The sequence below is a fragment of the Phyllobates terribilis genome, unplaced genomic scaffold (assembly GCF_046119375.1).
Source record: "Phyllobates terribilis strain yellow unplaced genomic scaffold, ASM4611937v1 Scaffold_3__8_contigs__length_932513732, whole genome shotgun sequence".
NCBI classification, from domain to species: domain Eukaryota; kingdom Metazoa; phylum Chordata; class Amphibia; order Anura; family Dendrobatidae; genus Phyllobates; species Phyllobates terribilis.
Genome location: NW_027362763.1, coordinates 681,171,773 through 681,195,403, shown reverse-complemented (window position 1 = coordinate 681,195,403; position 23,631 = coordinate 681,171,773). Strand labels below are relative to the sequence as shown.

The 23,631-nt window shown below is 45.6% G+C and overlaps 1 protein-coding gene across 3 annotated transcripts in view; it reads left to right on the top strand.

Annotated features, from left to right (window-relative positions):
* Positions 1-266: 266 nt before the first annotated feature.
* Positions 267-23,631, top strand: part of GALNT14 (polypeptide N-acetylgalactosaminyltransferase 14) — an 805,599-nt gene continuing 782,234 nt past the window's right edge. Inside the window, exon 1 of one of the 3 annotated variants that reach the window (XM_073671814.1) lies at positions 267-730. In XM_073671814.1, coding sequence (XP_073527915.1) covers positions 587-730 — 144 coding nt within the window. In that variant the 5' untranslated portion in view covers positions 267-586. The remainder of the gene's footprint in view (positions 731-23,631) is intronic. The other 2 variants (XM_073671812.1, XM_073671813.1) reach the window with 2 other exon arrangements.

Here is a 23,631-nt window from a genome sequence, read left to right as displayed (position 1 = left end):
CAAAGAACGGAAAATGCTCCGGGCATGAAGGGGTTAAAGCGACTAAAATAGTTTAAAAAAAACAACAAAACAAAACAACTTCCTAGCTCGGTATGGCCCTAATCCTACTGATGTGGAGAATCGTGTCGTCTCGGTATTTTTACCGCAGAATTAACTCCTTAAAAATAAAACCCAATTCACATTGGGTGGAAATGTGTTTTTTTACCATTTCACTGCACTTGGAATTTTTCTTATTTTCTCTCTCCTCGGATGCGCCTGTCCAGGTTTTGCAGTAACTGTCGCAGCCCCCACTGCCCCCGGTCTGTGCCCGGCTGCGCTCGGTCGGCGCTCACCTGGGCAGGTGTACAGAGGGCAGTGCCGGCCGGGTCCTGCAGCAGCAGGTGTCGGGCAGCAGGGGGCGCGCTGCTCCTCTCAGCTCGTCCTCCGCCGCTGTACTCCGGGGCTCGGCAGCGGGATCGCATCGCTGCTGCTCCGGGTGTCCGGGCTCCGTCGGTGCAGACATCACAGAGCAGAGCGCGGCCGGCGGCGGACAGTGCACAGGACACATGCGGAGGACTGTGGCTCCGGGGCAGCGGCTGCAGCTCCTATGACCCCCCAGACAATGAGGCGCACGGCGCGCAGGCTGGTCCTGACTCTCATCGGGCTGGTGTGGATCGCCATCCTGATCTTCCTCCTGGGAGGCAGAAGGAAGTTAGAGGCAGAAGATGAAGCCGAGGGGGAGCAGACGAAGGTAAGAGCCGACCCCACTAATGCGAGAAAGTCCGGGGGCTGCAGCCGCGACACCCGGTAATATCGCATCCCCTGCCGGCACCGGAGACGGGAAAGTTCCTCCAGTGACAGAGCAGCACGTGGGAAAGACACGGGACCCCCAATGTGTGTCAGGGGGCTCATCTACTGCTGTTATAGGAGGGGACCCCGAGTGTCATTATCCTGCACCCCCATTATCCTGCACCCTGAATGTGTGTCATTATATCCTGTACCCCGAGTGTCATTGTCCTGTACCCCCAGTATCATTGTCCTGCACCCCAGGTGTGATTGTCTTGTAACCCCAGTGTCAGTGTCCTGCACCCCGACTTTCAGTGTCCAGTACCCCGAGTGTCAGTGTCATTATTCTGTACCCCGAGTGGTAATGTGCTGTTGCATCCTTTGCTTACAAATGTTGCTGCCTAGTAGGAAATATGGGGGGATTGTGTATAATGGTCTGGGGGTGTCGGCTGTGTAATCTGATCATATATATATATTCTGCTCGTCTCGTCTCTGTGTTATCCAATAAGCGGCTTGTGTTGCTAGTTGATCCCTGTGAGCGGCGTCCTCCTGCGTGATCCCCGTGAGCGGCGTCCTCCTGCGTGATCCCCGTGAGCGGCGTCCTCCTGCGTGATCCCCGTGAGCGGCGTCCTCCTGCGTGATCCCCGTGAGCGGCGTCCTCCTGCGTGATCCCCGTGAGCGGCGTCCTCCTGCGTGATCCCCGTGAGCGGCGTCCTCCTGCGTGATCCCCGTGAGCGGCGTCCTCCTGCGTGATCCCCGTGAGCGGCGTCCTCCTGCGTGATCCCCGTGAGCGGCGTCCTCCTGCGTGATCCCCGTGAGCGGCGTCCTCCTGCGTGATCCCCGTGAGCGGCGTCCTCCTGCGAGATCCCCGTGAGCGACGTCCTCCTGCGTGATCCCCGTGAGCGGTTTCCTCCTGTGTGGATCCTGGGGCTGGAGTTGGATCCCCTGATTTGCAGCACATGATGGGATTGTGGATCTTCTCTCCTCTCAGTACATAGAATATAAAATGCACCAACTGATCCTCTGACCAATCTCTGCACATATCGCTGTATTATGTCTCTGCCATCAGACTCTGACCTGGTGAACTGCGTGTGTCCTCCCAGAGTCCAGTGATGGGGCGCACTAATATTGGTGCCCCCGTCCATGCTGTTTCCAGGGGGCCGTCCTGATGTTTGAGCCGGTGGTAACTTTATAGTGTTGCAACCACTGATGATATACGGTATCTGCACGACGTGTTTCGGGTCCCGTCAGTCTCATTATCCGTTACTTTTATATCCTGTTTCTTCCGCCAGAATACTGCATAAATGTCTATGATGGGAATACCCCGTACACTGACCCATTCCACTGCTAATATCAGTGACCGCACTGTATGGCGGTATACATAACTGTCGTCACCAGTCCGTGTGCCTGAAGTGGCTAAATTAAGGGGTGTACATACTTTTCTTATGTATTCTGCCTTGAGAAAGGGTCACTTTCAGATGGATCCTTTACTTTTCTGCTGAATATACAGATGTCGTGACCTGAACCGACCATAATCCTTTTTTGGGTTGTGGACCCCGTTTTATATGCATCAGCCCCCATTCCCGCTCTCTGCTCAGTGCTACGCAGCAGTGAAGGAGTTAACTGCGACAGATCTTGGATGCAGATTCTGAATTGATGAATAATGTACATTTGGCCGGGTCCCCTGAAATTGCTCATGGAAGCCTCTTCCGCCTCTTCCCCGGCTCTACGGTATAATTAGGAGGTTTATTAGCCAACACTAGACGATCGCGCTCGCTGAGTGAAAGTGCTTTGCAGGTTGCCTGCGATCAGAGCGCAGGATGTGATCGGGAGGAAGGCAGCAGTGGGGGGTCGTTGTCTGATAGTAGAAGGGTAACTCTCATTATCCACCCGCTTCCTCCCTCTGATTTGGCTTCATCGGTGATTAGCGAGCGCAGGCAGTTACTCAACGTTAAAAGAACTTGAGGGAAGCGCCGCCAAGATGATGAGTGATGCCGAATCTCTGGCCAATAAGCTTCCTCCAGAAATCATAGTGTAAAGTTCATCAAGTTACAATGTATCGTAAGGAGAGATGGCAACGCACCTGATCCACCTGGGGGTCCGGATCAGCAGATCAGTAATCCACGAGATCATCAGTCCTGGCACCAATCTATAAATCATCTCCTCTCCAGATATCTATCGGGTCTTCGGCACCTGTGCAAATCTCTCGTAATGTCCATATAGATATTAACATAAAAGGAAACCTGGCGCCTGTTACGTCATCACAAGTGTTGGGCAGTGAGATCCTCATTTTGTGTTTTGGACCGGAGTTGGTTCCGATATTGGCTCTAGATATCACCCTGGTGCCATAACTCTTCTACTTGGCATCAGATTTGGTCTTCAAATTAGACTTGGCATCAAACATGGTGGCTTTCATCATTAAGCTCAACTCAATATCCAAGGATTTCATCATTAGGCTTGGTACCAGTTCTAATGGGTTTTTACATTAAGCTCAAATCTTAATTTCATCATTAGGTTTGGTACCAAATATTTTCAGTTTGGGTTAGGCACCAGTTATGCAAGGCTTTTATTTGTAGACCTGTCACCAGCTATATTGGGTTTCATTATTAGGCTCGGCATTCAATATCCAAGGATTTCATCATTAGGTTTGGTACCAGATATAATGGCTTTAATCATTAAGCTTGAATCTAAGAATTTCATCATATCTGCTACCAATCCTAATGATGAAATTCTTAGATTCGAACTTAATGATTAAAGCCATTATATCTGGTACCAACCTTAACGATGAAATCCTTAGATATTGAGTGCCGAGCCGAATAATGAAACCCAATATATATCTGGTGCCATGTCTACAAATTAAAGCCTTGCATATCTGGTACCAAGATCAAATTGAAGATCATATCTGGTACCAATCCTAATGATCTTCAATTTGATCTTAGCACCAGATTTGCAAGGCTTTAATTTGTAGACATGGCACCAGATATATATTGGGTTTCATTATTAGGCTCGGCATTCAATATCCAAGGATTTCATCATTAGGTTTGGTACCAGATATAATGGCTTTAATCATTGAGCTCGAATCTAAGGATTTCATCGTTAAGCTTGGTACCAGATATAATGGGTTTAATCTTTAAGCTCCACTCAGTATCTAAGAATTTCATCATTAGGATTGGTACCAGATCTGATCTTTAATTTGGATTTGGCACCAAGGTTTTAATTTGTAGACATGGCACCAGATATATTGGGTTTCATTATTAGACTCGGCATTCAATATCTAAAGATTTCATTATCGGCTTTAAATTTGGTCTTCAAATTAGTCTCGGCACTAGATGTAGCAGGGTTCTTCATTAAGCTTGACTCAAGATGTAAGGTTTCATCATTAGTCTTGGTTCCAGATCTGATCTTCAGTCTGGACTTGGCATTAGATATGGAAGGTGTTACCTGTCTCAGCTCCAGGGCCGGGCTCTGCTCCCTTCCACTATTTCCACCGCCCTGTGCTGTGATCAGTGCCAGGTTTTTCCAGTAGCTCAGGGAAACTTCTGTGACATCATCGCCCTAAACCTTTTAAGACAGGTATCCACCAAGCCTTGTGTTCAGTTATTCTGTGCTTTAGAGCTTTACATCATCAATTAAATGCAAGACTGTCCCCCGGAACGACTCTCCTTTTTTTTTTCCATCTGTTTTTTATCAATAATTGCATTGCATAAAAGTAGCTATAAATGGAAAAGCGAAAATGAATTATTTAGTAGTATTTCCACTTATTTTATAAATATACAGTAAAACAAATACAAATAGTTAATTCCATGTTTTAGTTGCTTTGAAAATTTCTGATATTTTCTTTTCTTTTCGAAAAAATAACATGATTTACATAACAGATACCAGAAAAATAAGATTCTGGTGCTCGGAAAAACAGGAAGATCTGGGACTGGCAGTCTATGGCACCGAGTGTAATAATGAAATCCTTACAAAACTGGTGAATATTATTTATTAGTATTTAAAGCCTATTTGTCACAAGGTCAAGAGAGTCCAGTTTTTGCTCTTATTTCATTCCTGTTGCTCCCGTGATCATATCGCTTTTTGTTTTTTTTTCAAATCCACCATATGGTTCCAGAGATATGAGTCCGTTTACCTAGTTACATAGGTTGAATAAAGACCTCGGTCCAGCAAGTTCAACCTTTCTCCCCTAATTATATATTTTGTCACCTATTTAACTGTAACCCACAATGTTGTGTGTGACGCGCCCCTGGGCCTGAGTCGCGCTGCGTTGCGCACGCGGGAGCCTACCCGGAGCCGGGTCAGATGGGGGTAGTAGTCTCGTGGCGATGACCCGGTCCGTGCCCAGGGAGTCAGACTAAGTGGCAGTCTATTAGCAGTAGATGGTGGATGACTACGCCACCCGTTGAATGCAGCTATGGAGCTGCCGCTGCAGGGCAGACCGCTGAGGCCGGTGGAAGGATGGTGCAGCGTGGATGGTATAACCCCCAACGGGAGGGGTATGGCCTCAGGGCAGCCGACGTGGATGATGGGGGTAGCAGGAACCACTCAGAGACGATGCGGTGTAGTTCAGGGTCTTTACTGGTGACAAAGATAGACCCTCCCGGAGTACTTGCTAGCAATCGGGGCCTGGTCAGTCCTTGAGCAGATGGGATCTCCCCTGGCCAGGCGGAGTTGTAGGCCTTCCCAACTAACTGTACTCTTCTGGCTACCTTGCTAGAGGCGGGTAAAAGTAGCCCACGTCCCTGAGTGTACCGTGTGGTGCTCACCCGTATGGCCGGTGACTCGGGGCCTTCTAATGGCTTCCGCTCCACGATGGCGGTGCTGGTCCCACGCGTGTGACCGTGCCTTCGGGTTTCTGGGCCAGAGGACCTGCAATCCCCTGCCGGTCGGTTTCTGCTGCTGGGTAGAGATTAGTCCCCACAGCCTCGGACTCCGGGTCCAGTAAGAAATCTTCTCAGTCAGGGCGAGCTCTGCAGCTGCCAGCCCCTGACTCCTTGTAACACTGCTCCCACAGAGCTCCTGATGTTCTGTTCCTATATTTGCTTCTTTTCTCTGTCTCTACTTCTTCTCTACTCACTAACCCTGCCTCAGCCCCAGTTTTATATAGGGGAAGTTCTTCCCCTCCCAGGACTGTGCAGGAGGTGTGGCATGCATAGGATTCCTGACCAAGAGACCTCCCACCTGCTCTCAGACGTAATATCTCTATCACTGTGGTAACCAGACCCCTGGGGTGTCACATTCCCCCCTAGTGAAATTTAGTACTCCGGGACTAAACATATTTTAGAAAAACATAACAAGATATAACAATACAATAAAGAAACACATAAAGGTGGTCACGGCATGTCCGTAACCGGGTGCAGTCTTTGAAGAAAGCAAGGTGTCCATTTCACCAAAACAGGGAGACGTAACCAGGTAGGGGTCTGTCCTGCCCCGAGTCCTTAACAGTCTTTAGTCCGTCCTGGGTTACGCTCCAACTATGTACAAAGGATTCCCGGTAAATCCACCAAAGACTCCTATAAACAACTAGAAACACATAATTATACACAAGCAACAAGAAAAACAGGTAACCACAAATAAAACAATTTATACATTTCAAATCCTCCAACGTGCGGGTAACTGGCCTCTAGTGGCCCTAGTGGACCTACGGAGCTGACTGTCTAGCCCTGAACTACAGGGTGTAGGAGCTGTCAAGGGTACACTGGGCAGCTGTCTACCGGCTCCTTGGCTCACTAGGGGTATGGCAGGCTCACTATAAGCAGAGGGTTGATCCTCCTGTTCTGCTTGTGTGGAGTCTTCTGCCTCCTGGACCGGCTGCTCTTCCAGCTCTACCTGTCGCTCCGTAGGTGCTTGGGATGCTGGTTGGAGGAAGGTGAATACGGGTACCACAACTGCGCCATTGACTTGAGTCCAAGACCGAGGGAAGTCTCCGAGCACAGTACTAACCATGTCTTCCCTTTCCTCTACGGGTCGAGGGTCTTCTTGTTCCTCTTCAGGGTTCCGTAGTTGTTCGGGACACTTCTTCAGGTGATCCCGGGATACAATGGTTGTGGTTTCACCTCCGTCTTTACTGATGGTACAGACCTTTGGGTTGTCATGGCTTGAGGGCAGTACGGTGTACGGGTCCTTCTCCCACTGGTCGTCCAACTTGTGGAGCCGTCTTTTTCTCTTCAAGACCTGCTCTCCGGGTACCAGGGGAACAGCGGGAGCATACTGGTTGTAAGTTTTCTCTTGTCTTTCCCTAGCCTGACAGAGACTTCGCTCCACGCTCTCCTGTACTATCCGGTACTGCTGCTGCCTCTCTGTGTCCCAGTCTGCTTCTGGTGAAGTGTCCTCGGGTGTCAGGACTCCCATTTCCAGGTCAACAGGTAACTTACCAGGTCTCGCCCTCATTAGGTAAGCCGGGGTACAGTTGGTGGAACCTACCGGAATGTGGTTGTATAGGTCCACCAGATCGGGCAGCTTCTCAGGCCACAGACCGCGTTCTTCCAGGGGCAACGTTTTCAGAAGATCCATTACCACCTGGTTCATTTTCTCACAAAGTCCATTAGTTTGCGGATGATAGGGTGTCGTCCTTATCTTCCGGCAGCCATACAGAGTGCAGAATTCTTGGAAGACCTCCGCTTCAAAGGCAGGTCCCTGGTCTGTCAACACTTGGTCCGGGTACCCGTGTGGACGGCAGAAATGCTGCTGGAAGGCTCTAGCTGCTGTTCGAGCTGTTAAGTCCTTGACGGGGACGACAACCAAGAACCGGGAGTAGTGATCCACGATGGTTAGTGCGTAGACGTAGCCACTTCTGCTTGGGGTCAGTTTTACATGAGCCAAGGCTACCAGTTCCAACGGCTGCCGGGTGACGATGGACTGCAGGGGGAGTCTTCTGGCTGGCACGGTCCTTCCTTCTTAGGTTGCACGGGCCACAGTCTCTGCACCACCTCTCGATGGTTCCCCTCATGCCTACCCGGTGGAACCGCTCGCGCAGCAGGAACTCCAGCTTCTTCCATCCGAAGTGTCCAGCCCCGTCGTGGTATGCCTCCATCACCATGGCTGCATCTCTTCGTGGCACCACTACTTGCCAGATTAGTTCATGCGTCCGGGAATTAACCATTCTGCGGCACAACTTCCCCTTGTAAAGGAACAGTCTACTCTTTTCTGCCCACAGTTGCTTGGCTTCCTCCGGAGTGTCTGGGTCAAGGCGAGCCTCTGGCCGAGTCAGCATCTCCTTCACCAGCCGGACGGCAGGGTCACTGTCCTGCGTTTCCGCCCAGTTGTAGTGAGGTAAGGGGTTAAGCGTAGCGCCTTGCTTACTCCTTACCCGATGGGAATACTGGATAGTCCCATGACGGTGAAACGCGGGGAGTTCGACTTCTTCCAGTCCCTCTGGATCTTCTCCTACGTCCGGTAGGTTTGGCATCCTGGACAGGGCGTCCGCGTTGGTATTGGAGCGTCCTGCCCGGTATTTGATGGTGAACTCGTAGTTGGACAGGCGGGCCATCCATCTCTGCTCTAGGGCACCGAGTCTTGCCGTGTCCAGGTGTGTCAACGGGTTGTTATCCGTGTACACGATGAACCGAGAAGAAGCGAGGTAGTGCTTAAAGCGTTCGGTAACCGCCCACACCACTGCCAGGAACTCTAGCTTAAATGAGCTGTAATTCTCAGGGTTTCTTTCGGTGGGTCGCAGTTTTCGGCTGGCGTAAGCGATTACTCGCTCTTTCCCCTGCTGGATCTGGGACAGCACGGCTCCTAGCCCGATGTTAATTGCGTCGGTGTAGAGGATAAAGGGCTGGCTGTAATCCGGGTACGCCAGGATTTCATCCCCCGTGAGGGCCATCTTCAGCTGGCGGAAGGACTCTTCTTCCAACTTCTCCCATTTGAAGGGCGGCTTCTGGTTCTTGGCCTTCCGGGACTGGCCTATCAGGAGGTCTTGCATAGGAGCTGCCTTTTTGGTGAAACCGGGGATGAACCTGCGGTAGTAGCCTACCAACCCGAGGAACTGCCGCACTTCCTTTACACTGGAGGGACTTGGCCATTCCTTAATTGCGGTGATCTTATCAGGGTCGGGAGCCACTCCGTCAGCGCTCACCACGTGTCCCAGGTACTGCACCTTTGGTTTCAGGAGGTGACACTTGGAGGGTTTCACCTTTAGGCCGTAGCTTGCCAGAGCTTCGAACACTTCCGCCAGGTGTTTCAGGTGGTCCTCATAAGTCTTAGAATATACGATGACATCGTCCAGGTACAACAGGACCGTCTCGAAGTTTCTGTGGCCCAGACAGCACTCCATTAATCGTTGGAAGGTTCCCGGTGCGTTGCAGAGTCCGAACGGCATACAGGTAAACTCGCTAAGTCCCATCAGGGTGGTGAATGCGGTCTTCTCCCGGTCCGCCTCTGCTACAGGAACCTGCCAGTACCCACTAGTGAGATCCAAGGTAGAGAAGAAGTTAGCAGATCTTAAAGCAGCCAAAGACTCCTCTATCCTTGGTAAGGGGTACGCATCCTTGTGTGTGATACGGTTGATTTTCCGGTAATCTACACACATCCTCATGGTGTTGTCTTTCTTTTTGACTAAGACTAGTGGAGCTGCCCAGGGGCTACAGCTATCCCTGATCACCCCAGCCTCCTTCATGTCTCTAAGCATCCCCTTGGCGTGTTGGTAGTGTGCAGGGGGTACGGGTCGATACCTCTCTTTTATGGGAGGATGGTCTCCCGTGGGGATGTGGTGTTCTACCCCCTTGACTCGCCCGAAGTCTAACGGGTGTTTACTAAACACTCTCTCGTACTCTTGAACCACCCGATAGACTCCCTGTTTCTGGTGTGAGGGAGTGGAGTCAGTACCCAAATGTAGTTGCTGACACCAGTCCTCCATTGTTTTCTTAGAGCCGTTACCTTCCTCCGGGTGAGATGGAGGCAAGGGTTCCACAGATTGTATAGCATTTTGGTTAATGGTATATAATTTGGCTAGCGTGGCATACCGGGGCAGGTACACTTCCCTCTTCCCGATATTGACTATGCGAACGGGCACCCTCCCATGGCGTACATTAACCACCCCCCGTGCTGTCAAGATGGTGGGCCTACTGTCTGAGTAAACTGGTTCTACCATTGCCTGGTAATCTCTACCTCTCAGACCAATAGCTGCCCGGCACCAAATCATCATTTCACTTTTTGGGGGCATGGCAATAGGGAAAGGGTCACACATTCTCACGCTACCAATCTCACCGCCGGAGAGTTCCACCTGTTGCCGTCGCATCAGTGCCCGGATCTCTTTTTGGAGCACTCGCTGCTCGCCGGAGCTGGCGGTCTTGGCAACCTGCTGTAAAAGGAAAATCACCTCTGCAAGACAATTTTCAATTACATTAGTTCCTAGAGTTATCTTTGGGTGACTCTCGTGTTTGTCAATGTCTACAATGATCAGTCCCTGTGCTGCCAGTTCAACTCTACCAATTTTAATGGTCACCTCTTTAAATCCGATCTGTGGCACGGGCTGACCATTGCTGGCGATGATACTCAAGTCGTCGTCAGGGTAGCGGGTAATATCCGAGTCATTCCAGTACTGCTTGAAGAGCACGTACGGGATGGTGGTGACCTGTGACCCGGTGTCCAGTAGGGCACTCATAGGAATGCCATCCAGTACCACAGGCAAGACTGGACGTCCTCCCACATATTTGTCGTGCCAGTTCGATGGGCCTGATGATCTTTTTCCTAGGGGTTGGCCCTCTACCCTAGGTTGTGCCAGTTTAAAGGACAGTACCTTGCCATATGTCCGGGTTGATTACAGCGGCGGCAGATGGGTCGTCTGTCCTCGTTGTATCGGTCGCTGGGTCTTCCTCTGGCCGGTGGGGTCCTCCTTGGTCGACGCCACGGGATGTCCTCCGGTCCGGATGCCAGCTGGAGCTTCCCTGGAGTGGAAACCTGTAAAGACTGCACAGTTCGGGTTAGCGCAGCAACGCTTTTAGCTAGCTCTTGGACCTGATGGTGCAGGTCTGGAGCCGAGTCATTGTTCAAAGCCTGCGCATCAGCTCCCACAGGCCCTGCCGACAAGGGCGCCGCCTCCTGGTGGTAAGTGGTAGTGGGGCGTCTGTGGGTCACAACGCCACCTGGTGCCGGTTCTCGGAGCACCCGGATGGCTCTGTCCTTGAACTGTGCAAATCCCAGATGAGGGTCCTGTAAGGCCATTGCCCGCAACTGGGTTCGGTGGGCATTGCAATATAAACCCTCTGTAAATTGTTCAGTTAACAGCCTGTCCTCGTCTCCCACGCCGTCAGGGTCGGTCTGCTTAATGGCTCTCAGGGCTTCTTGTAGGTTTAATGCATAGTCCCTTATACTCTCATGTGCCCGCTGTTTGCACCCGTAGAATCTGAGCTTGATCTCGGCTGAGGTGCGGGTATCAAAGGTGTCCCTCAGCCGGGTTAGTATCCCTGCGACAGTGCTCCCCCCAGGTGGCCAGGACTTTACCTCCCTTTGGGCTGCCCCGGTTAATTGGGCCTCCAGGATGCTTACTTTTTGCTCTTCTGTGAGGGGGTACACCTGGAAGAGGCTATCCAGTTTTTCTCTAAAGTCCTGCAGGGTATGTGACTCCCCTGAGTACTGGGGTAGCCAGGCTGCCCCCGGGATATAGGGCATGGTGAAAGGCATGACCGCAACAGCGGTGGCGCTGGCGGGGGTTGGAGCGGTGAAGCTCTCCTCCGTATCCGACATCCTTCTCCCCCCTAGTGGACCGTGGCCTACCTTGCGATGATCCTCTTCCGTAGGCCGCGGCTCCGCAGTGGATCGTCAGGGTTGAGGACCTTCCGTCGCGCTCCTGTGACGTCGGCGTCTGCTGGGCTCCTTCCAGGACCTTACGCAACGTCCGGACGTGAGGCAGGGCTTCAGTTCTCGCGCGCTTTCGGAGTCCACGCCCCTCTTCTTCCCGCGCGGCGTCTTCAAGATGGCGGCCAACGGCGGGAAAACTCCACGGATGGCGGGAAGAAGGCTGAAGATGGCGCCGGATGGCGGGAAAACCTCACGGATGGCGGGAAGAAGGCTGAAGATGGCGCCGGACGGCGGGAATCTTCACGGATGGCGGGAAGAAGGCTGAAGATGGCGCCGGATGGCGGGAAAACTTCACGGATGGTAAGTTTTAAAAGTCTCTTTTTCAGGCACGCAGTACCCGGTGGTTGCGGGCACGAAATCCAGCAGACTACGCCAAAAGTTGACGCGCCCCTGGGCCTGAGTCGCGCTGCGTTGCGCACGCGGGAGCCTACCCGGAGCCGGGTCAGATGGGGGTAGTAGTCTCGTGGCGATGACCCGGTCCGTGCCCAGGGAGTCAGACTAAGTGGCAGTCTATTAGCAGTAGATGGTGGATGACTACGCCACCCGTTGAATGCAGCTATGGAGCTGCCGCTGCAGGGCAGACCGCTGAGGCCGGTGGAAGGATGGTGCAGCGTGGATGGTATAACCCCCAACGGGAGGGGTATGGCCTCAGGGCAGCCGACGTGGATGATGGGGGTAGCAGGAACCACTCAGAGACGATGCGGTGTAGTTCAGGGTCTTTACTGGTGACAAAGATAGACCCTCCCGGAGTACTTGCTAGCAATCGGGGCCTGGTCAGTCCTTGAGCAGATGGGATCTCCCCTGGCCAGGCGGAGTTGTAGGCCTTCCCAACTAACTGTACTCTTCTGGCTACCTTGCTAGAGGCGGGTAAAAGTAGCCCACGTCCCTGAGTGTACCGTGTGGTGCTCACCCGTATGGCCGGTGACTCGGGGCCTTCTAATGGCTTCCGCTCCACGATGGCGGTGCTGGTCCCACGCGTGTGACCGTGCCTTCGGGTTTCTGGGCCAGAGGACCTGCAATCCCCTGCCGGTCGGTTTCTGCTGCTGGGTAGAGATTAGTCCCCACAGCCTCGGACTCCGGGTCCGGTAAGAAATCTTCTCAGTCAGGGCGAGCTCTGCAGCTGTCAGCCCCTGACTCCTTGTAACACTGCTCCCACAGAGCTCCTGATGTTCTGTTCCTATATTTGCTTCTTTTCTCTGTCTCTACTTCTTCTCTACTCACTAACCCTGCCTCAGCCCCAGTTTTATATAGGGGAAGTTCTTCCCCTCCCAGGACTGTGCAGGAGGTGTGGCATGCATAGGATTCCTGACCAAGAGACCTCCCACCTGCTCTCAGACGTAATATCTCTATCACTGTGGCAACCAGACCCCTGGGGTGTCACATGTGTATAGAGGAAATCGTCCAGCCCTTGTATAAAGCTGTTACAGTGTCGGCCATCACTACCTCTTGTGGTCGGCATTCCACAGTCCGACTGCTCTGACTGTAAAGAACCCTTTCCTGTTTAGGTGCCGGGATCACCTTTCTTCCACCTGTAATGAGCGCCCCCTGGTCCTTACTATGGTCTTTGGAAGGAATAAGTCATGTGCTAGACCTTTGTACTGACCACACATATATTATACATGTAAAGATCTCCTCTGAGGTGTCATTTTTCTAAGCTAAACAGACTCAACTTTTCCAACCTCTCATCATATGAGAGGCCTCCATCCCGTGTAATGTAGGAGATTCCTCCATCCCGTGTAATGTAGGAGAGGCCTCCATCCCGTGTAATGTAGGAGAGGCCTCCATCCCGTGTAATGTAGGAGAGGCCTCCATCCTGTGTAATGTAGGAGAGGCCTCCATCCCGTGTAATGAAGGAGAGGCCTCCATCCCGTGTAATGTAGGAGAGGCCTCCATCCCGTGTAATGTAGGAGAGGCCTCCATCCCGTGTAATGTAGGAGAGGCCTCCATCCCGTGTAATGTAGGAGAGGCCTCCATCCCGTGTAATGTAGGAGAGGCCTCCATCCCGTGTAATGTAGGAGAGGCCTCCATCCCGTGTAATGTAGGAGAGGCCTCCATCCCGTGTAATGTAGGAGAGGCCTCCATCCCGTGTAATGTAGGAGAGGCCTCCATCCCGTGTAATGTAGGAGAGGCCTCCATCCCGTGTAATGTAGGAGAGGACTCCATCCCGTGTAATAGAGGAGAGGCCTCCATCCCATGTAATATAGGAGAGGCCTCCGTCCCGTGTAATGGAGGAGAGGCCCCCGTCCCGTGTAATAATCTAGTTGCCGCCTTTGAACTGACTCTAACTTCTGAATATCCTTTTTAAAATGTGGAGCCCAAAACTGGATCCCATGTTCCAGATGTGGCCTCGCCAGTGATTTATAAAACGGTAACAATATGTACCAAGACTGCTGGGTTTTTAGCAAGGAGGCGTGGCTCACAGGTTCCTCAGGGGCGTATCTTTATGCTTCTTTGCATAATTACCCTGTGAGCCACTCCCTTTTTAGCAGAGCTGTGGAGTCGGAGCCCATTTTGGTGGAGTCTGTATAAAATGGACTGACTCCTAAAATATATAATAAATTGGGTACAGTCGTTCAATGCAGTTTGTGGGGAATTTTTTTTCATAAGAATTTGGGAAAGTTCTGAAATGTCCTATAAATGTCTGTCCTATTCCTGATCTAAGGGTCTGGACTTTTAGCTGAGATGAATCTGTACTACAGTAAATTTATCACTTAAACATGAGCCGTGTATGAGGGAGTCGGAGTCGTGGAGTCGGTGACATGGTAATTGAGGAGTCGGAGGTTTGGCTTACCGACTCCACAGCCCTGCTTTTTAGGAAAGGTCATAAAATTATCAGTTAATAAAAAGGCCTATATCTCTAGAACCGTTCGACGCTTTTTGTTTTTTTTCAAATCCGATATACTCATGAATAAAGTGATAGCAAAAACTGGTGACTTTTATCCTTGTGACAAATACTCTTTAAATACTGATAAATAATAATTTGTCATAGGACTTTATTTGATTAATTTGGCACCAGTTTTGTAAGGATTTCATTATTATGGCTCAATAGACTGCCAGTAATGGATCTGCTTTTTTGGATGAGCACCAGATATGTTCAGTTTGGCACCAGAGTCTAATTTTTCTAGTCTCCATTATGTAAATCATTTTTTTTTTTTTTTTCTTAGAAATTCCCCAAACGATGCAGAGACGGAGTTTACTATTTGTATTTGTTTTACTGTATATTTATAAAATAAGTGGAAATACTACTAAATACTTCATTTTCAGTTTCCCATTTATAGCTGCTTTTATGCAGAGGAAATATTCCGAATAGACAAAAAAAATAAAAAGTTATTTCGGAGGATAGTTTTGCTTTTAGATAAACGAGGTTTGGATATTTTTATATTCTGCACTAACAGAACCCAGAATAAAAGAGTAGCGAAACGAAAGCATCACTTCTCCATGTGATCTCTTGTCTCTTTCATGTTGTTCCCACCTGGAAAATCACATCCATGCGGCACTTTATCTGGTATTCTGCAGACGTCTTATCACGCTTTACGTAATGTTCTGCCACTTGCAGCATAATTGCAGCTCTCTGGTGAAATAAAATCAATAGCGAATAAAAAAAAAAATAAAAATTAATGTTTCTGAAATTCAGCTGAAAATACAAAAAAAAAGGAGGTTGGAAAAAAAAAAAAAAGTTTTGATTATAGAGACCTGAATAAAAAAATACAACGCACCAGGTTTTCGTCAACCTTCCACCTTCTGTATTACTTTTTCATATGAGTAACAGTTTTATAAAGAAAATCTTTCTTTTTTTATGTCACCATTTTCTGAACGCTCTAACTTTTTAAAAAAAAATTTCATCAACAAAGCTGATCGCTTCTTATAAAAATTTTTTTGGAAGGGGTAATTTTTTTTTTTTACTACTTTCAAAGATCCCTAACATTTTTATTTTCCTGTGGGGAGACTTCTGTGAGGGCTTCTGTTTTACAGAACAAATTGTAGTTTCTATGTGCCATTTTTTTTTGATGCATAACATTTATTCATCACTTTTCATTCCGTTTTTTGAGCGGTTGAGCAAGAAAAAAATACCAATTCTGGCCTAGTTTTTTTTTATTTTTCCCAGCATTCACTATATACCGTGGTGGCCAAAAGTATTGGCACCCCTGCAATTCTGTCAGATAATACTCAGTTTCTACCTGAAAATGATTGCAATCACAAATTCTTTGGTCTTATTCTCTTCATTTAATTTGCTTGCAAGGAAAAAACACAAAAGAGAATGAATCAAAAATCAAATCATTGATCATTTCACACAAAACTCCAAAAATGGGCCAGACAAAAGTATTGGCACCCTCAGCCTAATACTTGGTTGCACAACCTTTAGCCAAAATAACTGCGAACAACCGCTTCCGGTAACCATCAATGAGTTTCTTACAATGCTCTGCTGGAATTGTAGACCATTCTTCTTTGGCAAACTGCTCCAGGTCCCTGATATTTGAAGGGTGCCTTCTCCAAACTGCCATTTTGAGATCTCTCCACAGGTGTTCTATGGGATTCAGGTCTGGACTCATTGCTGGCCACCTTAGAAGTCTCCAGTGCTTTCTCTCAAACCATTTTATAGTGCTTTTGGAAGTGTGTTTTGGGTCATTGTCCTGCTGGAAGACCCATGACCTCGGAGGCAGACCCAGCTTTCTCACACTGGGCCCTACATTATGCTGCAAAATTTGTTGGTAGTCTTCAGACTTCATAATGCCATCCACACGGTCAAGCAGTCCAGTGCCAGAGACAGCAAAGCAACCCCAAAACATCAGGGAACTGTTATGATCTGCTACAAGCACTAAGGAAAGAAAGGAGATCTGTCCCTACAATAGAACTAAGCTAGATCCCTACGATGTAACGGGGAACCTGATCCTGCGATCAGACCCGCTAAAGTCCTCGGCTAGTCTGTACGAAGACCTATAGATGCAAGGGAGGGATCCCTACATGAACTAGGGACTGGGATAAAGTTGGACACCTCCTAGCAGAAATTGTAGCAGTAAAAGACAAACACACAACATAGAACATAAAGGTCCGAAGACCTAGCTAAACTGACTGAGAAAGGTAACTAAGCACCAGGCTAACTTAAGAGTAGAAATTACAATGAAGTCCAGCAAGGCCAGGAGGGTGGAGCAGGATTAAATAGGTTAAAAAGGTCATGTGACCAGCAAGATAGGTTTCTAACAGGAGAGTTCTAACAGGAACCTCTGCCATGTTTGACTGTAGGGACCGTGTTCTTTTCTTTGAATGCCTCTTTTTTTTCCTGTACACTCCATGTTGATGCTTTTTCCCAAAAAGCTCTACTTTTGTCTCATCTGACCAGAGAACATTCTTCCAAAACGTTTTAGGCTTTCTCAGGTAAGTTTTGGCAAACTCCAGCCTGGCTTTTTTATGTCTCGGGGTAAGAAGTGGGGTCTTCCTGGGTATCCTACCATACAGTCCCTTTTCATTCAGACGCCGATGGATAGTATGGGTTGAGACTGTTGTACCCTCGGACTGCAGGGCAGCTTGAACTTGTTTGGATGTTAGTCGAGGTTCTTTATCCACCATCCGCACAATCTTGCGTTGAAATCTCTCGTCCATTTTTCTTTTCCGTCCACATCTAGGGAGGTTAGCCACAGTGCCATGGGCTTTAAAATTCTTGATGACACTGCGCATGGAAGACACAGGAACATTCAGGTCTTTGGAGATGGACTTGTAGCCTTGAGATTGCTCACGCTTCCTCACAATTTGGTTTCTCAAGTCCTCAGACAGTTCTTTGGTCTTCTTTCTTTTCTCCATGCTCAATGTGGTACACACAAGGACACAGGACAGAGGTTGAGTCAACTTTAATCCATGTTAACTGGCTGCAAGTGTGATTTAGTTATTGCCAACACCTGTTAGGTGCCACAGGTAAGTTACAGGTGCTGTTAATTACACGAATTAGAGAAGCATCACATGATTTTTCAAACAGTGCCAATACTTTTGTCCACCCCCTTTTTTAGGTTTGGTGTGGAATTATATTTTCATTGAAGACAAATTAAATGAAGAGAATAATACCAAAGAATTTGTGATTGCAATCATTTTCAGGAAGCAACTGAGTATTATCTGACAGAATTGCAGGGGTGCCAATACTTTTGGCCACCACTGTAGGTTAAATGAATGTTAACGATAATTGGATAGTTAGTCATTACAGATGCAATAATACCATTGAGGTGTGTATTTTTTTTTCTTTTTGTATTTTTATATTGTAAAGAATCTTTAATGAAAAATACAGTTTTTGTTGATTTTTATAATTTTATTCTTTATATTTTTAAACATTTTTTTTTTTACTTTTTTAATTTAAATCTCACTAGGGGACTCGAACCTTAGTCAGCAGGATCGCTCATATAATGCACCGCAATACTTCTGTACTGCAGTGTATTATACCTGTCCGTAAAACACTGACAGACTTCCTATTACACCTACGTTAGGCAGGGTCTAATAGCAGTAGTAAGATGACAGCCATAACAATCCATTGGCATCGACGATCACACCGTGGGGAGGCGATGGGCTGTGTGAATCAGCTGTTAGGTTCACTTTAAGTGTCCTGCATTTCATTGATATTCAGATTACATGGATATCTATCTATATATACAGGGTGGTCCAAAAGTAGGTGGACAGAAAGTGTAATAAGGTTATGAAGGGGGAGATTTATCAAACATGGTGTAAAGTGAAACTGGCTCAGTTGCCCTTAGCAACCAATCAGACTCCACTTTTCATTCCTCACAGACTCTTTGGAAAATGAAAGGTGGAATCTGATTGGTTGCTAAGGGCAACTGAGCCAGTTTAACAGATCTAGTTTTCACAGATAGATCTCCCCCAAATCTGTTTTCTTTTCAGATAATTCAGATAACACATAATGGCAAATAATTTAAATACAGATCAAAGAAAATGGATTTTTACAGAGTATTGGAAATCTTAAAATGCTGAAACCGTTAGAGCAAATTGGGTGTGCAAAGCAGTCATCAAAGCAAAAGGTGGCTACTTTGAAGAACCTAGAATATAAGACATATTTTCAGTTGTTTCACACTTTTTTGTTAAGTATATAATTCCACATGTGTTAATTCATAGTTTTGATGCCTTCAATGTGAATGTACAATTTTCTGAAAATACAGAAAAATTTTTAAATGAGAAGGTGTGTCCAAACTTTTGGTCTGTACTGTGTATGTGTGTGTGTGTATGGGTGTGTGTTTGTGTATATATATATATATATATAATATTTTTTTTGTCTACGTGTCGGTGATATTGTTAGATTATAGGTATCGTGACTGGCCAGTGGTATTACATTGACATATTAACGCTATATAGTAGTGTTTAAAAAGGATCTCTTAATAGATCAAAAATATCCAGCATTGATCTTATTTTATTCCTGCTGATCCCTCGAGTATTACAATTTTTGTTTTTTTAAAATCTGCCATGCGGTTCCAGAGATATAGTCTTTTTTTTAGTGCTAATTTTTATGGTCTTTACAAAGGGGGTGTGGCTCACAGGATCCTCTGGGGCGTGTCTTAAGGGTGCACTGTATCATTGCCCCCTTAGCCATGCCCTTAAGCCACGCCCCTTAAGGAGAATAAGAATTTACACCAATTAAAAATGCTCATATATCTGGAACCGTATGGCGGATTTAAAAAAATAAATAAATAGAATACTCGGGTTATCAGCGGGACTATAATAAAAGCAAAAAACTGTCCACTTTTGACATGGTAACAGGTCCTCTTTAAGAAAGACTCATAACCCAAGAATCTAGAATCCTCTAGAGAACAATCCAAAAAGTTGGGCACTGTTGCAGTCTCTAGCCTCATTGGCTCCCTGGATTATAGAATTAGTGCAGTCCTGAATGGTAGATGTATGTGGTCATTTTCCAGTTGGGCCGTTATAGGCCTGGCAATAGGAAAATCTACAAACCACAATAGAGAACGACCCCCAAATTAGGCATCAGCTTCAGTTTCTGGTCTCATTGGCTTCCATATTTCAATGTAGACAACAACTCGAAATAAGTGGAGAACGACCCAAGCATTTAGGCACAAAAGCCAATCTCCAATCCCATTGAAAAATGAGTCCTGTCCTGATTGGTCAATATATAGTAGGGTTTTATTTCAGTATAGACTTTTGGACTCCGAAGGACCTTGACATGCAGTTCAATATACAGCCACAGACAGCCGTAGAAAACTACTCAAAAAGTTGGGCGCCAGAAAAAAAATGTCTAGTCTTGGGGCTACTCGGCGAGTTGACTTAGTCCAGTCCTGATTGGTTGATCAATAGAATCATTTTTTTTAAAATAGATGTTAAAAACTAATAAGATCACTCCAGATCTGACCTTGGGATGTCACAGAGATAGCAATATAGAGCAGCACAAAAAGTTAGAAAAATTGCAACCAGTTTTTAATTTATTCTTTTTTTTTTTTAAAGGAATTGAACCAATTAGGCAAGTTATCATCTATTCATACTTTTTGACTAATCGGAACCCCTTGGATCCTGAAAATGGAAGAGAGTGGTGGCCGCGTATGCTTGTGTCTGCTCTATTCACGGTCTACGGGACGGTTGGAGATTGCGCATGCGCCTCACCTCTCCTTCTTATAAGGCATTTCGGAGCCCTGTTTATGGGACACATGGGGGGGTCCCAGTAGAAAAGAGAGAACTTGACCATTTTAGATAAACCCTTTAAGTGTCCTATGTCTTTAGGATACAATTTGTTCTGTATTGTGACTCGTTTGTAAAAATTACAGACATTTCCCAGTAAAACATTTCTACAAACCTTCAGCGGCGGAAAGAAGATTTCACCGATCTGCTTTGAAGCCGCGTATTTTTAGCTTCCCGTGATCGCGGTGGTCTTCTACTGCTCGTCTTGCTATTTTTAAATAGATTTGGTAAATACAAAGTTCATGTGTAAGTGAAGCATGAGGCATCCGGGGACCCTCCGCTCCTGCGAACGCTATTATGTTGTCAAGTGCTATCCAAACATGTACTGGAAAACACAAGGACTCTGCTCATCCTTTCCCGGCTTGTCTTCTCCTTCATGCGATTTCTGACACCTGAAGTACGAGAAAAAGCTGAGAACGTCACTTTCTGATGACTAAAGGACAGGTTGTGCTGAAAAAAGACGACATTCATTGCTTTGGTTGAGAAATAGACTTGTAATGTGCACAGTTACACTGACTTCAGTCTCTCTTTCTTATGAAAAAAAGTCTCCATACAATAAGCTGATAACAGACTGCTCTGTCCCGCTGCAGAGACCCCACTGATCAGATATAATTTGTGGGAGATTAATTCCACTTTAGTGCCACCAAAGGAAAAATGAAGAATTACACACTATCGATTACAATCAACAGGCTGTTTGTGTAAAATCTCCAGATCAAAGGACAGTTTGCACAATAAGGACAAAAATGTAAATATAACTACTATATAACCCTATGTACAAGGAGATAACTACTATAATACTGCCCCCTATGTACAAGAATATAACTACTATAATACTGCCCCTATGTACAACAATATAACTACTATAATACTGCCCCTATGTACAAGAATATAACTGCTATAATACTGCCCCTATGTACAAGAATATAACTACTATAATACTGCCCTCTATGTACAAGAATATAACTACTATAATACTGCCCTCTATGTACAAGAATATAACTACTATAATACTGCCCCCTATGTACAAGAATATAACTACTATAATACTGCTCCTATGTACAAGAATATAACTACTATAATACTGCTCCCTATGTACAAGAATATAACTATTATAATACTGCTCCTATGTACAAGAATATGACTACTATAATACAGCACCTATGTCCAAGAATATGACTACTATAATACAGCACCTATATATAGGAATATAACTATTATAATACTGCCCCTATATATAGGAATATAACTATTATAATACTGCCCCTATGCACAAGAATATAACTACTATAATACTGTCCCCTATGTACAAGAACATAACTACTATAATACTGCCCCCTATGTACAACAATATAACTACTATAATACTGCTGCTATGTACAAGAATATAACTACTATAATACTGCCCCCTATGTACAAGAATTTAACTACTATAATACTGCTGCTATGTACAAGAATATAACTACCATAATACTGCCCCCTATGTACAAGAATATAACTACTATAATACTGCTTCTATATACAAGAACATAACTACTATAATACTGCCCCCTATGTACAAGAATATAACTACTATAATACTGCCCCTATGTACAAGAATATATCTACTATAATACTGCCCCCTATGTACAAGAATATAACTACTATAATGCTGTCCCCTATGTACAAGAATATAACTACTATAAAACTGCTCCAATGTGCAAGAATATAACTACTATAATACTGCCCCTATGTACAAGAATATAACTACTATAATACTGCCCCCTATGTACAAGAATATAACTACTATAAAACTGCTCCAATGTGCAAGAATATAACTACTATAATACTGCCCCTATGTACAAGAATATAACTACTATAATACTGCCCCCTATGTACAAGAATATAACTACTATAATACTGCCCCCTATGTACAAGAATATAACTACTATAATACTGCCCCTATGTACAAGAATCTAACTACTATAATACTTCCCCCTATATACAAGAATATATCTACTATAATACTGTCCTTATGTACAAGAATATAACTATTATAATACTGCTCCTATGTACAAAAATATAACTACTATAATACTGCTCCTATGTACAGGAATATTACTACTATAATACTGCTTCTATGTACAAGAATATAACTACTATAATACTGCCCCTATGTACAAGAATATAACTACCATAATACTGTCCCATATGTACAAGAATATAACTATTATAATACTGCCCCTGTGTACAAGAATATAACTACTATAATACTGCCCCTTATGTACAAGAATATAACTACTGTAATACTGCTCCCTATGTACAAGAATATAACTACTATAATACTGCTCCATATGTACAAGAATATAACTACTATAATACTGCTCCCATGTACAAGAATATAACTACTATGATACTGCTCCTATGTACAAGAATATTACTACTATAAAACTGCTCCTATGTACAAGAATATAACTATTATAAAACTGCTCCCATGTACAAGAATATAACTACTGATACTGCTCCTATGTACAAGAATATTACTACTATAATACTGCTCCTATGTACAAGAATATAACTATTATAGTACTATTCCTATGTACAAGAATATACTATAATACTTCTCCTTTGTACAAGAATATTACTACTATAATACTGATTCTATGTACTAGAATATAACTACTATAATACTGCCCCTATGTACAAGAATATAACTACTATAATACTGCACCTATGAGCAAGAATATAAGTATTATAATACTGCTCCTTTGTACAAGATTATACTATAATACTGCTCCTATGTACACGAATATTACTACTATAATACTGCTCCTATGTATAGGAATATTACTACTATAATACTGTCCCTATGTACAAGAATATAACTACTATAATACTGCTCCTATGTACAAGAATATATCTTCTATATTACTTCCCCTATGTACAAGAATATAACTTCTATAATACTGCCCCCTATGTACAAGAATATAACTACTATAATACTGTCCCCTATGTACAAGAATATAACTACTATAATACTGCTCCTATGTACAAGAATATAACTATTATGATACTGCTCCTATGTACAAGAACATAACTTCTATAATACTGCCCCTATGTACAAGAATATAACTTCTATAATACTGCCCCCTATGTACAAGAATCTAACTACTATAACACTGCCCCCTATGTACAAGAATATAACTACTATAATACTGCCCCTATATACAAGAATATAACTACTATAATACTGCTCCTATGTACCTGAATATAACTACTATAATACTGCTCCTATGTACAAGAATATTACTACTATAATACTGCTCCTATGTACAAGAATATTACTACTATAATACTGTTCCTGTGTACAGGAATATTACTACTATAATACTGCTCCTATGTACAAGAATATAACTA